The 17,814-nt window shown below is 44.1% G+C and overlaps 1 protein-coding gene across 1 annotated transcript; it reads left to right on the forward strand.

Moving 5' to 3' along the window:
• Nucleotides 1-546: 546 nt before the first annotated feature.
• On the forward strand, nucleotides 547-17,497 carry wnt9a (wingless-type MMTV integration site family, member 9A). The gene is made up of 4 exons (XM_030074861.1): nucleotides 547-653; nucleotides 13,393-13,652; nucleotides 13,831-14,093; nucleotides 16,543-17,497. Exons 1-4 carry the CDS (start codon nucleotides 562-564, stop codon nucleotides 17,032-17,034), a joined length of 1,107 nt encoding a protein of 368 aa, XP_029930721.1. The 5' UTR covers nucleotides 547-561; the 3' UTR covers nucleotides 17,035-17,497.
• The last annotated feature ends 317 nt before the right edge of the window (nucleotides 17,498-17,814 follow it).

The following is a 17,814-nucleotide window of genomic DNA, read 5'->3' on the forward strand; positions in this document are numbered from 1 at the left end:
CATAACAGATCCTGGACATAATTATCACTGCTGGACACAGAAGTGAACCAGTCTACAATATTATTTTGAGTCAGTTTGGACCACATATTTCCATACAACACTGTCATATTGTCTCATTGCTGGTGCTGGATTTAACCACCCTCTGGAAATAAAGTGTCACTGAGTAAAGGTAAACAAGTATTTTATCATAATTCAGCTCCACTGACCTCAGTCTGCATAAACATAAACACTGACAGTATGGCACTTAAATATCCCACAGAGGAGAAAAATGTCCCACAAATGACAATCATATTCTAAGACAGAGTACACAGAGATAATTTATCTGTATGAAATATGAGAGAATCGAAAATCAGAGCAATAATCTGTGGGCATTCCCTTATTTGTCTGTCTGCCTCTCTCTCTCTCTCTCTCTCTCTCTCTCTCTCTCTCCGTGGCTCGCTCTCTGCTGATGGGAGGAGCGCGGGCAGCTCCTCTCCGTATAAAAAGTGCTGAACGTCCAACAAGGGATTTTACACAGCTACTCAGGAGAAACGAAATGATCTGCCCTAGAGCCGCAGCAAAATGCTGGATGGACACCTACTCCTGGGATGGTTATCGTTCACAGTCATAGTGTATCTTCTCCATCTGCCTGGACCGACCGCGGCGTATTTCGGGTAAGCACCGGGTTCACACGCACGTGTCCGTGATGCCGCTCTCATTGATTTGATTGGCTCGTGAAGTGTTTGGCAGGTAACAACTTTTTTCTCCTCTTCTCTGTGGTTTCAGTGATGATCACCTAAAAAAAGAAAAAAAAAAAAGAAAAAAAAAAATCAACACCCCCTGATGTTAATATGCTTTACCTGTATTCATGGTTTGTGTTGCATGCTGTTGTGGTTTGGCCGATGCGAGCTGAGCGTGACCTGCAGCGCGCAGCGGGTGGCCGCAGCAGGTTGACTAGACATGATTTCACCTCACTCAAAGTAGAGCCACTGATGCAGCCAAACTGCATAGACACAACGTAGCAGACACCATCTACCCATGTACTGTGAGTTGTATTAGACCTGCTCAGCCTCGGGTGTAAAGCCCCGCTTAAGCCTTGGCTGAAGCCCATCTCTGCGCAAGGAAACTTCACCCCGCCGTTTCCCTGACAATTGGGCCAGCGCCCACTGCAACTGGCACTTTTGAATGGCAGGTAGCGCTACGTGTGATTGCCGTGTTGAAACACTTGTAAAATCAGATCTCAAAGCTGCCCCTGAAAGCAGACACGGAGCGAAAGGTGAGTGTGCGCTTCAGTCTCCACAGCTGGTAACAATAAAGCAATCTGACAGACTGAACTGGTGGCCGAAACGTCTGCTCAGCTTGCACAGAAAATTCCCCCATCCAGCATAAACATCACACAACCCTGGCAGGGCTTTTCTAGTGCTCCCACTAAGTTTAAAAACAGTTGGAACACGAGTTAGGAAATGAATCTTCAAAATTTGCAGTTTCATAAATCATGTCATATACACAATAATGTTTAATTTAGTGAGAGCAGGAGGGCATGTGTTTCAAAGTGAGTCGTTCCCAGGGAACGCCTTAGATTTTAGGTGTAGCCCACTATGACCTCCACCTTACATCGGCTGATACACTGCAGCTCAGGTTGTCTGCTCACATAAACTTCACTTTTAGTTTTCCACGTGTTAAAGTGTTACAGTTTAGGAGACTGTTTTACAGTTAGGCGGGGTTATTCAAATAAAGTCAGCAGGTTGTGTGGGCGACCATCCACGTCTCAGCTGGAAGAGGTTTGATCCAAAGTGAGATATCCACCATTGAAAATGTGACACCCACCCATGCATTTCAGCTAACGACCACCTCGTCCCAACACACACAGAAACACACCCAAACGCTTATGAGCTCTCAAATTTTGCAGTGCATACGTGAACATGGAACCAGCCGTAGACCTTCACGGTGGCGTTTTCGTAGGGGCCTCATGATGTGACACAACGAGACAGACTAGACGGATATGTTTTGGCGATGGAAGTTGTTAGTGCTCCCCTCTAGCTGCAAACAGTGGAGCTGAGGCAAGTCACACAGAGAGACAAACGACCACACTGTAGACGGTGGAGTGATGACACTCGAAGGCATTCCAGGGCAGAGTCAAATTTATGGTAGGTATGAGTGCTGCATGTGCTCGAGGAGTATTAGGTGATAAGGCCATTGTTAGTTGTCAGTCTTAAAGGGAACATAGGAAGTGTCCCCCGAGGACTTGTTAGGCATTACAAAGCTTTAAAGTGGATTGTTAGACCTCAGGGCCTGTTGAATTGGCTTTTACCTTCTCTTGGAGTTGTAAACGATATTGAATAAGGTATATTGGTGTAAGGAAACCTATAAAACAGTAACAATCTGGCAAGGCAACAGTGGATCAAATGGCAGTTTTGGGAAAGACTTCGTCACTATCTGCATAACAATTCGGTCTGAACAGAACTGTCACGATTTGGAGCCTGGCTCGAGGTTAAGATCCTGCTCTTGGATGTTTCTGCGAAGCGTTGGCACTTCTTAAAATTGGTAGCCTAATGCAACACATGGCACCTGTTAGAGCTCTGTGTGATGGAAATATCTTACCCCGTCTGACTGAAACTGAACAATCTGTAATATTCTCACAAGTATCCAATGCTCTCTCTTCCAGTCGAGTGTAATCCTCCAGCCCAATGTTGCCCTCGGCCTGCGATATGTATCAAAGCTGACGTGCCAAATTGGCTCTCACATCACCTGTAATGGTTCTAATGGTAATGCGTATTTACTTATTCAGTTTGCACTTGTTTTCAATTCCCTCTGTCAATCTGTTCTCTATCTTTGGCCTCTGTAGTGCAAAGAGACATGTGGCGTTCCAGTGCTCCAGATTTATTATTCCGTGGCCCGAGGAAAAGGGAATATGAATTAGTGTCAGTGAATGATTTAGCCCTGCAGCTGAGGAGCATGAAACACGCTGAAAGACCCTGCCCAGGTGACATAGATACATGCAAAATGTGACTGCCCCGTAGCCAGCTTCCCAGAAACTCGACACCGGTGACACTCGGCGAGGCGGCCCTGCACAACTTTGAGTGGAGAACATACTAACACAAACCTATTCAAATAAATATGCCATGAGCACGAGGCATCCTAGGGCCTCCTGGGTACTGATTTACTCAAAATAGAGGGTCAATGTTGCATACCCAATTTCCAGAGTGCGGTGGAGCGTAAGTGTAACATAAACACAATCTCTCTTGCCCATAGTCTGCGCAGCCGAGGGTGGGGTGGGATTCCTGGCGTAGTCGAGCACCCGCTTAAATTGTCATCCTTTGCCACAAGAATGTGAGCAGTCATTTTCTTTCCCTCAGCCTGTTGTGGCAGGTGCTGGTCCCACTAAATCCGTTATCATTAGGGTTACAATTGGAGATGTTCGTGGAGCTTTCATTCTTTGTCTTAATGGCTTACAGCACCTTCGGGGGATATTTAGCGAACTGTCAGAGAGAAGGAGGTGATTTGTTTGCCGGGTTGACCCCGTCGGGGTTCAGGCTGAGGAGTTTCAGAGTGCTGCTCAAGACAGTTCCATTCATTTAAGTTTGAGTTTTGGTCAAGGGCATGTCATTCTGTGGTCTTGTAAACTCTGCTGAATGCAAGCCCTAACACTGAGTCAGGAGTTTGTTTTTATTCAGTTCATGTGCGACATATACAGGAAGGCTGCCCACAGTCATGCAACTGGGATTTACCAATCACAGAGGCACCACTTTATCCGGAAGAAGCCAATATAGTGGGTGCCATTACTCGGCACTTAATTGTTGCAACAGCTTTAAACACCCTATCATTGGTTTTGTTCGTGATGCAAGGCTGATGCCCTTTCAGATGGTATTATTGTTTTCAGTGCCCCATTAAGTGTGGCAATAGGCCAAAAACAACACGCCAACAAATGGGATGTGTGTAAATTTACTTAGGAGGAGTGATTTTCACTATGCTACTGTAAAAGGGTTTTATCACATCGTTGAATTAGTTCCTGGTGTATATCAAACACAAATGCATCTTAAAGTTTAAGTAGTCTCGTTTCTTGCTCAACACGCACAGAGATGTAACAAGATGTCATTTAAGCGGCTCCATGTAAACATTTCCTTTGGTTCCCTCCTCTCCCTCCCCTGCTGTTTCTCGTTTCCCTGCCTCATGTGCGTGCCGGCATCCCTGCCGTGGTTTGTGGGGAGCTGCTGGGTGATTACCACTCATTAAGAGCAGCAGAGTTAGCGTGGGCTCAGGCTGGCGTTGCCTGGCAGACAGTGGTGGCCGGCGTCTCATTACCAGGCCTTAAGGACTGATTAGCCCTGACGTGCAGCAGGGCGGGGAGCACCATTGATAGAGGGATTTCCCAACTTCATAGGATATCCTGTGGCTACAGCCACACCTCGAAGGGTATCACTTTACGGTGAGCCAAGAAGATAGGATTCTCTCCGGCAGCGCTGGCGGTGTGACCATGCAGTCTGATGAGATCACACAAATCTGGAGGCTTAGATAACAGACCACATGGCCTCTGAAAAAAGAGTGCTTTGTTTTCTTTATATTTCTGTTTGATACATCTGGATTTGAGCTAAGCCCGGCTTTGAGAGGGCTCCTGCGCTCTGACATCCCTCTGGAAGCCGTGCTATGCCTGCGGATTCCACAGGGGGGTGCAGTGTCTTCTGGGAGTGCAGGATGGTCCTCAATCAACACTTTTTTTTTTTTTTTTTTACCTCTTTGTGTAACCTGAGGAGAGTGGGAGGTGAAATGTGAAAACATCAAATCTGAGGGCAGCTGACTAGAATTTAGTGGGGGAAAATTGTTCCATGTATGCTCAGTTATGGCCACAATGTATGTCATGTCCAAAGTTTCTCTTAACTTCAGTCCACAGAGCCTCACCCAAAGATTCACCTCCCTGCGCAGAACATTATGTCTTCTCTAAATGGCTCTCTGTCTCGGTGATGCTTACATTGCTGTTTGCTTTACGGGTTGAATCATCTCGAAAATTCTTGAGTTTGGTACGCATCTTTGTTATGAAGGTTTCAGTGGTGTCTGTAGTGGGCTGTTATGGGGCTCATACTGTATAATAATATGGTTGTACTGTATATTTTGAAGATTACATGGTTTGGTAAGGCTTTTAAAATGTGTTTGGCCCACTCACATCCGAAGGACTTATGGCTCTGGTGTCATCAGCATGCCGAAGAGACCGCAACTAAGACGTATTGGATTTTAAAAGGCAGCTTCGATTTGGTCCTACCAGTTAGCTGTGTACTTCATTGGCGGATAGGCGGAAGACATGGGAAGGGAACTCTTGTTTGGTAAGCCCGTACACACATGATGATCTTTACAGATGGGGTTGGAGACATGGGTAATTTGCAAAACAGGAAAGCTAATATAGACTCATGATACTTTTAGCGGTCGGGGATTGATGAGATGATGCTTGTTAGTGTGACCGCCATGTCCTGTGTTTTCCATCCTTGACCACAGGCTACTTTCTTTGCCTGGATTGTGGCAATAGTAGAGAAATTGCACTTCACTTGTGCCAGGATTAGCAGATTGACAAACTCTCACTTAGAGCTTTTGGTCAAGAGGATAGCTGTGCGTTTCCCATGTCTCACTGTCAGGCATCCTGTTAGGTTCAGTTTCAAATTTGCTTTTTTTTTAGTCAATCGAAAGTTAAAATAGAGTCATACACCTGTTTGTGAAGACTTAAAATTGCATGAAAGATCAAAGAAAGTTAGTCATTAGTTGGCCATACATTTCCAGAAATGTCTGGTTAGGCTCTTGCTGGATATCTGGGGGCCTGTCTTGTATAAACACAATCCTATGGACGCCTGACCTCACATGCACTCAGATGCTCCCCCCCTGGAAATGTATGTTTGCCAAATGGGTGCTATTACACAGACCATGGTGTGCTCCAAAAGCAAACTTATCTGTAAAGCTGGAGCATTAGTTGGAGAATGGACATGGTCTTTATGTCCCAACTTTACCTTGAGCAAACCACCCCAGTGATATATAGTGTGGGCCCAAACCAAATTAACTAAAATACTTTATGTATACTCAATGATTCTATTCATAATGGTCCATTTATTTGCTTGCTGTGGCCATAAATGTCAATCAGTTGTAGAGAATTAATCATTCTTACTAAAGATCCTCCTATCTGCAGATAAACTCTTATGTTAGAGAGCAAATAACAACAGTGCTCAGTTTTAATGTGGATTTATTGCACCACTCTCTTACAGCAGATAAGTATAGGAGCGTAGGTCTTTGTCCATTCATGTTTTACAGTAGACAAACCATATATCACTTTGTGTGGCCTTTAAACACTGGTTTTCAGTTTAAGCTCTAAGGGTCTCACAGCCGTGCATTATGAATTTACTGGAGGAAAAACCTAATCTTTTGGTAGCAACAGTAAATAACCGTTAATAACATGCCTAAACTCAGCGGCTTGCATTTGCTGATGCATGGGTGGTTGAAAACAGCAGCTATTTTGTGATTCATTTTGGCTTTTGTGGTTTCACTTTGCATGCTTGGCTTATTCACAGAAGTGATTTTTGTCCAATGTAAAACAAACGAAGAAAATCTTTCAATCTTGCCAATCTGTAATCTGCACACACACACACACACACATGCACACATACACACTTAAATAACCTGCTATCTAGAGAATTACCAAGAGTATAGTTAAACTATTAAGAGTGTTGTTCTGCCTCTCTTACCAAATAATGGTAGTCTGATTCTCGTGTCAGCATGTGCGAATCGGCGAGTATGTGTGCCTGAACGTGTTTGGTGCGTCGGTGCGCTGGTACAGGGGTGCTCTGTGCCATGGTGTAGGCTAGAACAGGGGAGTCATGCGGACACTGCTGCGCGCCCAATCTGTGCCAGTCACACAGTGACTATAACTGAGCTGCTGACCTTAGAAGCCTTGAGTTCTCACATAGCAGTTAAACCTCTTACCATGCCCCACACTCCCATTCCCAAACCCAGGTCCTGTATTCCTGCTGCTCAGACTACCAGTGCCTGCACTCACTGCTGTGCATTGAAAACCAAGCCAACAATTAAGATGAACTTCTTCTTTTTTTTTATCACAGGGAATTTGTAAAAGAACTCAGTCATATATTTGAATAAAAGATATTTTGACATGGCAGGTTTCACTTAAAAAACTAAAAGAAAGAATATATGTAGGGGTACTTTAAAATGCACTGGCTCAAAAGCAAAGTTTCACAGTGAAATATATCAACAACAGTGAAACATTCTCAATAATACTGTGAGGATTACTTAAGCAGTGCGTGTATAGGAATCTGACCGGGTCAATCAATTAGTGGGAGAAGTCTGACATGTCCTGTGTGGGTTGTAAATGACCAGAAGGGACAACAGATGACATAATGGTTGGTCATATCCTGTTGAGTTCAGCGATTCTAGATAGGGGACTTTCCCCTTTATGTTGTGAATAGCGGCACTTCTAGACTTTGCATTACGCTCTCGCTATGCGGAAAGGCTCATTACTCAACTAATAATGACTTACCGGAGTCCCGGTACCACTTTGTTTTCAGACCCTCTCTGTCATGTTACTGTACTGTGTCAGTCACAGCTTGTTAGGAGCAGTCACAACACCCAGTGCTTTCAACTGTAATGACTAATCTTATCTTAGCCTCATACATAACCGTTTACTCTTTCCCCTGTTTCTGGCTTTAATGACGTGGGAAATAAGCAGTGTCACTGCGCCTTGTGGGGTGAAAAAAAAACCTCCGTATTTTTCAGCAGGGCACAGTGCAGATTTTCACATCTCGTCTCCGTTGTGGAGATGCACAATAGCCTGTACTAGAGAGTCATTTGAGACTGAATCATGGTTTCTTCAATTATTCGAGCCTGAGCTGTGGAACACATTGTCAGCCATAGTTAGAGTGGGCCAGAGGGAAAACACCACACATTCACATTCCTACTACCTCTGGCACGGCCTGGCCTGTGATATACCAGATGGGACTTGGGCAGGGTGGTCTGAAGTTCATCCAACATTTCTGAGAAAAACACAATTTTTTTCCCCCAAAGGGAGCATTTAAACACCATGAAAGAAGGAGAAAAAGTACACGAGAGAAAAAGAGATCAGCACTGGCAAGTCTGATTCTCTCCAAAAGTTTTATTTTAAGAACAGGACCGGGTATTTTTTTTTTTTTTTTTTTTTGATGAACAAGTTTTTCTCAGGTGAGCACGGCCGTTTGTCCTTGTGACAAGGCAGAAAAGGTAAACTACAGCACGGATTGTGTATTCCAGCACACATGCTCATGTCTGTCACTGTCTTATGCTGGTTACCTTTGTAGACAGCAGTAGTTTTGTCTAGAGGAGCCTTTGTTTTGGAGCTGGAGGGAATGATTGGCATTCGTTTAGAGTAATTGACCAGGGGGAATAGGGGAAGTTTGGGGAGCTGCCCCATGTGAGGGAGGGAAAAAGGAGGAGGGAGACCAGAGACACTAGACCACACAACCTGCAAGTTCAGGCTGATGGAGAACCTGCGGCTTTTGTGCTTTTCTGTCTGGGTGCATTCAGCCAGGGCCGACTCTTATAGGTGTTGACTTAAGGTACCGAGTGCGCATACACACATGCACACACTCACAGTCACACATACACATACATGCATAAATTTAGCAAGCACCTGTTCATCCGGTGGGGTGGAGATGATGAAAAGTCACACAGTTGCTGAAATTTGCCAAACCACTTTGTTGCCTAAGATATTTGTGCTTATCTCCACCAAGATAGGAAAAAAATAACAGAGCATGATGAAAATATGCTTTTGTCTATATTAACTTGCCAAAGTACTTTCAAAACATTGAAATTGTCTTGCTCCATACGGGTGGTATGCAGTAGTGGACTTTTCCTTTTGGAAACAAATCACCAAAGCATTGAGGTTCTCCATGGCGATGGCATTATGGTAGGCAGCTGGAATATTACTTCAGAGCATGACTGTGAGCGCCACCGCATGTTATCCAAAACTAATATCTGACTCAGCAGAGGTTGGAATTCCACAGAGCAATATCTATGATAAATGAAAAAATAAACTAGTGTTTGTAAGGAGGTTTGCAGCTCCGAAGCTTTCCTAGTCTCCTGTGAGTAATTTCCAGTTCATGAACTGAACTGCATTTGTTCAGATGTCAGTCACAAATACGCGTGTGCTTGTATTTTCAGCTTATGTGTGCAGGTAAAGAAAGTTAAAGTGAAATGACAATATGCTTTGCACAGTGTAAGAGGTCAGGTATTATTACACCTCTGCAAGCCATCTTGAAATATTTACATACCAGACCAATGAGGAATGTCAAGAATGACCATCTGCACCTCGGATGGTCACTTCCATGGCTGTAATATAAGTGATGATGGCAAAGTTTAGCATTAGTCAATGACTTCCTCCAGGGATCGACTCCGAGGCTCCACGGCGTGAAATGAGCCATTTTCACTGAGCCGGGCGCGTTGGAAAATGTATATAAAGTAAACGTCATGGGCAATGGGAGGTGCTGACAGGTAGAGAGAAAGGACTAAACAAACTCCAGTGAAAGACAGCGGAGGAGGCAACGAGTGAGATTAGCCGGCTTGAAGGCCTGCATGGGAGGCGATGCCTGGGAGAAGTGTGCGAGTGAGTGTGTGTGGAAAAAGCAAAGCTGAGCAAACATCAGCAAGAATCCCACCTCACGTAGGATAATAGTGAATTTTATTATGCCTCTGTTGGCGTTATATTCCCTGTGTGATGTGTGTTGCTGTGCCAACACCTCAAACAAAAACAGCCTCAGAAAATGGCCCGTGATATGAAAGCATGGGGCTATACGTTCTTACATTCTAATCCTATGTGCCGCACTTCCCCCTGCTTTTTGTAATTCAGCGTACCTTTCACTGTAAGCAGCTACATTCTATATTTTCCCATGCTCGATTGAGGTGTTTGAGACTCAGACATGTGGTTGTGCTTTTCCATTTTTCCTAATAAAAGTTGTTGTTATGGACCAAAACGGGGGAAGCAGAATAATGACTTCTTGACCAAAGATTTTAAGTTCAGATTTGTAACGCTGTTTGTGCTTCGACCACATTCACACTCCCATCCAATTCTCGTTTTCTCCAAGCGAGTTGAATGAGTTCACCCTGAAGCAAAACGCAGAGCAACCGTCCTTTTTTTGCGGATCACCGTATTGGAATGTGTAGCTATGACCCTTTTGTGTGACAGTAGGGGCTACAGCCTCGTGTCCAGAAAAAATATTATCTTTAATTTTCTGCAGACTTTGATTTAAAGAGGAATGAGTGACATCAGTGACAGTCTTGTACATGCAGAAGTGTATCGTCCCGTAGCAAAGTCCCTTACAGGACAGAGGAAGCAGAATCAAAGCACATCTGTTGATACCATTTGACTATCTTCTGGTCTGCCACAGAGCGGAAACATGCACAAGAATGAGACCCGGCCAGTAGCGTCTTCTCTGGAGACCTGAAGTGTTTCTCCATTCTCGGATCGCTCCTATCCACACTTTGCCCCCACGCTGTCTTTGTAACCGGCTAGAAATCTGCCTTTGTGTTGGAGGCCGCAGAGACAGTAGCCCAGAGATCAGTGTCATGTCATCTTTGGCCCGCGTCCAGCTGCCTTCAGACCATCTTTTTGTGTCAGACAGACGTCATACAGACAGTTGAGGACTGTCGTTTTAATGGTCCCTTGTTTCGGCAGGCACAGGCTTTTGGGAGATTTGACACTGATACTCGTTGCTATGCGTGTCCACCCAGGAATGCATACGTCATGTTGGTGGTATTGAGCAAATTAAGTCTACCGCTTGTCAGTTGAATCCCATCGCTAAGCTAAACTTAGCGCGTGCACAAATTCGAATTAATCTCTGTTTATTGAACCTCAGACGTTCGGTGCGATGCACTCTGGTGGATTTGAGTGACGCTTTGAATTCACCCGATTTCGCGTTCGCACTGACATTTCAAATGGAATTAGTGAGGTAGTCCACGTGGCGCCATCATTCAAAACTTGAGTGCCAGCCTACCGTAGAAATGTTGTGGAACGGTTGTCAATCATATGTACTACGCAAGGTCAAATGGGATTGTTTGTCCTGGCACCTGGAATATCTTTCCTTGTCAGTGTTATCACAGTGTATCAGGGGATGAACCGATTACAAGGAAAATGTCAGTTTTTCATAGAGAGCTGCACTGTTCTCATGTATTGTGTATGCCTTGTAGTGTATGCCTTAGATCATTTTTTTTTTTTTTTTTTTTTTTTTTTTTGTTTGGAACTCTCTAAAGTGTGTTAGGAGAGCGATCTCTGTCAAGACACAGCTTGCCAGGTTTCCATTCGAAAATTCATAGCTGTCAGACAAGTTTAGGAAAGGTAAACATGTTTTGAAAAAGGGAAACCATTTGACCCGATCTGAAGGCAAATCCTGAAACCTGCCTCTTTTAACCTGACTTGACTGCTTGGATTTTCAAGCAGGCAACGAATGCACTGTAAAGACAATAGAGCATACATTATGTGAGCTATGAAATCTATCGGTGAAAAACTCGGGACTCAAACATCAGCCAGTTATTGCCTTAATAAAAAAAAATCCCTCGTTAAAGGACTCCCATGACTGCTGTAAAGAGACTTTGATGTATGAGTGGGGACAGAATCTGCTCTGTAAACTAATATCACAAATGGAAATACATGACCAGTCAACACTCCTGGTAAACTAGTGAGATCATAGTTGTGGACATCCAGCACGATATTAACTACAATATTGTGGGATAATTTCTCTAACAATTATTGGCCCAATAACACTTCCTTTTTTGCTGTAAGCTTGCCAATCAGTATCGGGACAGAGGAGAAGAATAAGCAAGAATAAGCATTTTTTGTTTGCTATGGTTACTATTAATAATCTGTTTGAACCTCTTCTAATTAATTTGTATGAAGAATTTTTCCACTCAAGTTGCATTTAATCATGAGAACTGATCTAAAAGAATCCCCAGGTTTTAAAGGAACATTTCTCTCACTCTGTGTCTAATCTAGACTTTTTGCCAGTAAATGTTATTTGTGATGACACGCATGTTAAACCTGCCCTTTTTTTTTTTTTTTTTTTTCAAAAGGATGAAAGGGAATGGTATCACCTAGATGAAAAAGCCTTTTGATGCCAGAGGCCATTGCCAGTTGTCCCGTAGCACTGAGCAGAAAAGATTATTTGAATGAGTCATATTCCTGAGAACTCTACTGTATTTTGTCAAGCCAACATGAAGTCCATCAGCTAAGGTGTCAATGTCAGCGCACGCAAGTGTGATTTCAAGGAATCCAGTCCCTCTGCAACAGCATTTAGGCCTGAGGAATTGTGCTTTTGTGACTTCTGTAAACCCATTTATTCTTCAGTTTCACTTTACGGGTGTAAAAGAGGCCAGAAATTGCACATAATGAACAACTACCCTGCCAATCCTGTCAGTTGGTGTGACCAAAATGGTCACAGGCTGACAGTCATGTCCCCTATGTGTGTTTATGAAAGTAATGCTCTGCTTTCCCCATCACAACCTCAGAACGCTGGTCATTGGTTTTGCCAGCTATGTGGCAGAGCCTGCTTGTGTGTTTTATATACGCTTCCCTTAAATAAACTGACGAAAGGAGTGCAACTCTACCACATGTTCTCTATACCATGTTTAGAACTGAAACTTGTGCTCATTATATTTCAAATGGATTGCAGCTTTAAGATCCTGACTACTGAACGTTTGTGCGCGGATTCTATAATGAGAGTGTAAATCCTGCTGTGTGATCATGTTTAAATCTATACAATGCTTCTGTGAGTGGCATTCCCCCCCTCAGGATATGATATAAATATTAAACCAAGTCTTTGCTGGCTACTGTTTCACATGCTTGTGGTATGGCTGTCATGTTCAGTGTGTGCCATTGTTTTAAATCGGTCCCCTTGCCACTCGAATGCTCTCCTAGTCATAATATACATTTCATGCCCTCTAACTACAGCGCTTAATACTGCAGCCGGTGCTGCAGTTTGTTCAGGCTTAAGGACAGCTAACAGTGACAAAACAGTGAAGATCATTATGAAATAGAAGAACTCTTCTTCCTTTCCGGAGAATTTGCTTTTTACACAGACACGCCTGAGGTGGAGGTTGATCTCAATCTCCAGCAAATGTTGAATTCCCCTGAACATTAACCACTGAACTTGGCTTTGACCTGCAAATATGACAGCTGAATTCATTTGAACATTAACCAAACTTTTGAGCATTGTGTGTTCCAGCTGCACTTGCTGTGCTGTTTATGTAGTATATCTTTGCAACTCTTATTGTTTATCCAGGAAGGTCAGCATCCTGCACTTTATTGGATACTTTATCAAGATGTTTCCACTCCCTCCCTGTGCACTGTTTCAACTCACTGGAGTGTGCGTGTGTTTGTGTGTCTGCGTGTGTGATCTCTCCCTCTAGGTTGACAGGTAATGAACCGCTGTCTATCCTGCCGCTGAGCTCTATACCAGAGGAGAACGTGGGCAGGGCCCACTACAAGCTGTGCGACCGGCTCAAACTGGAAAAGAAGCAGCGTAGGATGTGCAGACGAGACCCGGGCGTGGCCGAGACCCTGATGGAGGCCATTAGCATGAGCGCAATGGAATGCCAGTATCAATTCCGCTTTGAGAGGTGGAACTGCACCTTAGAGGGGCGCCACAGAGCCAACATTCTCAAAAGAGGTCGGTCAGATAAGTCAAACCACATTTTGTGTACGTCAGGACAGACTCTGAGTTGCTGTAAAATTAGATTTAGCATTTTCTGAGTTATAACAGCTGCTTCCCTTCTCTTCTGGATTCCTAAAGCAAAACTTGGTATTTCTCTGTGTCTCATCCGTCATTCCTCCATGTGCCTCTGCAGGATTTAAAGAGACAGCCTTCTTGTACGCCATCTCCTCAGCGGGCCTCACCCATGCGATGGCCAAAGCTTGCAGCGCGGGGCGGATGGAGCGCTGCACCTGTGACGAGGCTCCAGATCTGGAGAACCGCAAGGCCTGGCAGTGGGGCGGCTGCGGAGACAACCTCAAATACAGCAACAAGTTTGTCAAGGACTTCCTGGGCAAACGCTCCAACAAGGACCTGCGTGCGCGCGTGGACATGCACAACACAAACGTGGGCATGAAGGTAGGTGTGGGACGTTTTCACATAGAACTGTCTCGCAGGTGACCAAACTAATGATTTCATTCCTCCACAAATTCCAGTTGTCTTTCCCTTTTGAAAGAAGACACAGTTTTGATAAGGTCCCAGTCCGCTTTCCACTGACACCCCCATCGATCATCAGAGCTCAGCCCCTATGCGATTTTGATGATAACCATATGTATCTGACTAGCTGATCACGACCTGTTTTCAAACATTAGACTCGGACTTAATTCAGCGCTGTCACCGCAGACTGTTATTCATCTCTAGCACAGCGATGTCAGTAAATTAAAAGGGAGTTTCATTCAGAAGAAAAGACATATTCAGCAGGGATATTTTATGCATTCATTTTACAACGATATATTTTACTGCATTTGGGAGAGTTTGAGTTATAGTGCCCGAATGAGGCAAAACACAGCGCACAGTCAAAAGCAAAACCATCCTCAGCCAGTCAGAGTTTGGTTTGCCTCAGACAGGCCAGAGTTCATTTGGAGTAGTGAAATATAAACAGAAATGCTGTCTAATTGCTCACTTGAATCAGTTAAATGGTGGGAAAATTGCGATAATACATTACAGGCCAGGTTCAGTGCAATTACAGAGATAAAGAGTGCTATAAAGTGCTAATCAATTGTGCACCTTATCCTGGATACACCGCTATATCTCAGCTCTTTCTTATTGAAGTTGAAGTTTAAACATTACAGTGTGGATAACTGACGTCTATTTGAGACACAGCCGAAGGTCCAGAGATATCGTTAAAATGACCAGGGAGGAATTTAATATGACCACAATAGAATAACATTGATAGTTTTATGGTGCATTCCAGCGGTGATCTCGTTATTAAACATATACGACAGAATTTAAAGCATCCCCATAAAAGCTGGAGGAAAAAAACAAAACGGATCGAATTTGGTGAAATCTGAAAGTGCTCATTAGTCAATACTTGGTTTTCCCACTCAGATTAGATGGATAATAGGTTTCATTTGTGTTTTGGCAAAATTCAGCGATTGTTTGTGGTGAGCGAGTATGCGCTTTTTCATCTTGGAAGTGATTTTAATAGTAAAACAAAAAGAAGAGAGACTGGTCTTAATCTGTCAAGCCAAAGCAAACTCGGGGTCTGGAATCTGTTACTTTTACTTGGGTTTTCTCATATTGTAGCCATTTTCATTTTGGTTTCAAAATGAATTATAGCAGAAGCACACTTCCCAAATGTTAGCAGACACAAGCCTCTCCCAGAAGACCAATGCGTGCTCTTCCTCTGCAGCTCCTCGCTCCAAAATCCAGTCTCTGAAGATATTTCATTTGTGATAAAAGATTTACAACATTGTTTTTGCTCCTTTTTTTTATTTGCACATGTTGTGAGGTGTACCACATTTGGGATGAATTCCCATATGGAGGACGAATCTGGAATGTGCTAGTCTCTGCACCTCCCCCCTCGCCCCCCAGCCCCCACCCCAACATTTTAAAGCTGACGTATCAAATTTTCTTGAGCTGCTGGTGCGGTGAATATGCACTTCCTATCCGCCAATCTATTTCCCAGTGTGAGAAAAGAGCAGTAGATACCATCCAAACCCCATCGAGACAATGTGTTACTGTCATCGATTTTTACACGCTGCTTTTAACAGTGTGGTTGATGCACAAATGAACTTTGGCTGACCGCAGGGAGGTCACGTACTGTTATAATAACGTGTAGTGGTCATTTTAGCTGACCATCCCAGAGACTGTTTCACAGGCAATTATGAGTGATTTTACAGAGGAAAACGCAGCCTTTCTCATTCCAGCTGTTTGCACTACTGTGTTATATCAGAGTTGCCGCACTGGAAGATTGGGTTGATACATCAACCTTGGTCTTAGACATACATTTAAACAGGATAAGAATAGCACCCAGTGTCGAAGTATTAAAGTCTCCTCTTTCCCATGGCCGTCTGAATGGATCTTTTATTCTCAGCTGTAATCTCCCCTTACTTATCATAATAACATTTAATCAAGTTTAATCAAAATCTGTCATATATGATTATCATAACTAAAACAATCTTCACTTACCACATACTATTATTATTAATTTCCCCATTGGCCTGTATGATACGTCACACTGTATATGAAGCCTTAGGTACCTCGCTTTGTCTTAATATTACTTTAAGATGATGTAAATAGTAATTCACAAGCAATAAGTGAAGCCTCAGATGTTTTTGGTGTAATGGCAAAAATAGATCAATGAAAGACTGAATGGACAATTTTCCACGGTCTCTTTATTTTCATCTGAAACCGCTGCACTCTACTGCCCAACCCTAACCCTAATCATGTAATTGTCAGCATATTTGGGTAATTTGGCTCTTTGAAATACTACTTACCAAACAAAGGCATATTAACACACATAGTTTTCCCTGCATTCCTTTGATGTTTCATGGTAGCTAACAGCCTTGCACTGTCTCACAACTAGGTAATCAAAGCCGGGGTGGAGACCACTTGTAAATGCCACGGTGTCTCCGGCTCCTGCACGGTCCAGACCTGCTGGAGGCAGCTCTTGCCCTTCCACGAGATCGGCAAGCAGCTGAAGCAGCGCTACGAGACTTCCCTCAAGGTCGGCAGCTCCACCAACGAGGCTACAGGGGAGGGAGAGATCTCCACCGGGAGGAACCAGCAGCAGCAGCAGCAGCTTCCGCCCGGCCCCAGCGATCAGATCCCTCGCACCATGGACCTGCTCCACATCGAGGACTCGCCCAGTTTCTGTAGACCCAGCAAGTACTCGTCGGGCACCGCGGCCCGCAAGTGCTACAAGGACAAGAACTGCGACGCTATCTGCTGCGGGCGAGGCCACAACACCCAAAGCAGGGAAGTGACCAGGCCTTGCCAGTGCCAGGTGCGCTGGTGCTGCTATGTCGAATGCAAGCAGTGCACACAGAGAGAGGAGGTCTACACCTGCAAAGGGTAGTCCCGCCGCCTCTCAGTCCGCCCCCCTTCGGCCTGTGACCACTAGAGCAAGTGGAAGACGGTGGTTTGAGAGAGAGGTGGTCGCTGGTCATTTCATTCATGAACAAGGTTTTGCTTCCACTGTTGGAACAGTGTTCTGCAGACGAAGGAGAGCGAGCCGATGGAGAAGCAATAAGCACTTTGAGGGATTTCTGTGGGTTGGGTTCTGACGTCCTGTGGCCCCCAGCGGCTGGGGTTAGCAGAGTTAAACGCCCTGCCCTTCTCAAACAACAGGGTCAACATCTCAAGCTTGCGGTTGCAGAGTTGCCTTGGCAATGAGGCTTCTACTTTCTTATTCAAAATCCTATTACATCTATCCACAAGAAAACACAACTCAAGAGACCGGCAGCCGTCTCTACATAATGAGGATCCAGTGCGAGGACAGTAATACCAAGAGACTGGCTTTTGGGTTTTACCCAAAGAAGAATGGTGTGTGTCCGTGTTTGTATGTCCGTATGTCTGTGTGCTGGTAGCAGATTGTGTATTTGTGTGTGTGCGTGTGTGTGTGTGTGTTGGGGGGGGCGGGGGTCAAATGACAACTTTTATGGCAATCAAGACCATATTCAGAGACTGCTAAAAAGACAGGGTGTAAGAATTTATTCTACACGCACATATTTACACTCACACACATTGTGTGTTTGCATATGTATGTACATAAATTCAGTTATATTGTAATTATATTATACAAGCCACTTAATCTAACTATGTTAAAACAAACCACTAACCACACAAATGTTTTGTT

Source organism: Myripristis murdjan, chromosome 17 (genome assembly GCF_902150065.1).
Source record: "Myripristis murdjan chromosome 17, fMyrMur1.1, whole genome shotgun sequence".
Classification (NCBI taxonomy): Eukaryota; Metazoa; Chordata; class Actinopteri; order Holocentriformes; family Holocentridae; genus Myripristis; species Myripristis murdjan.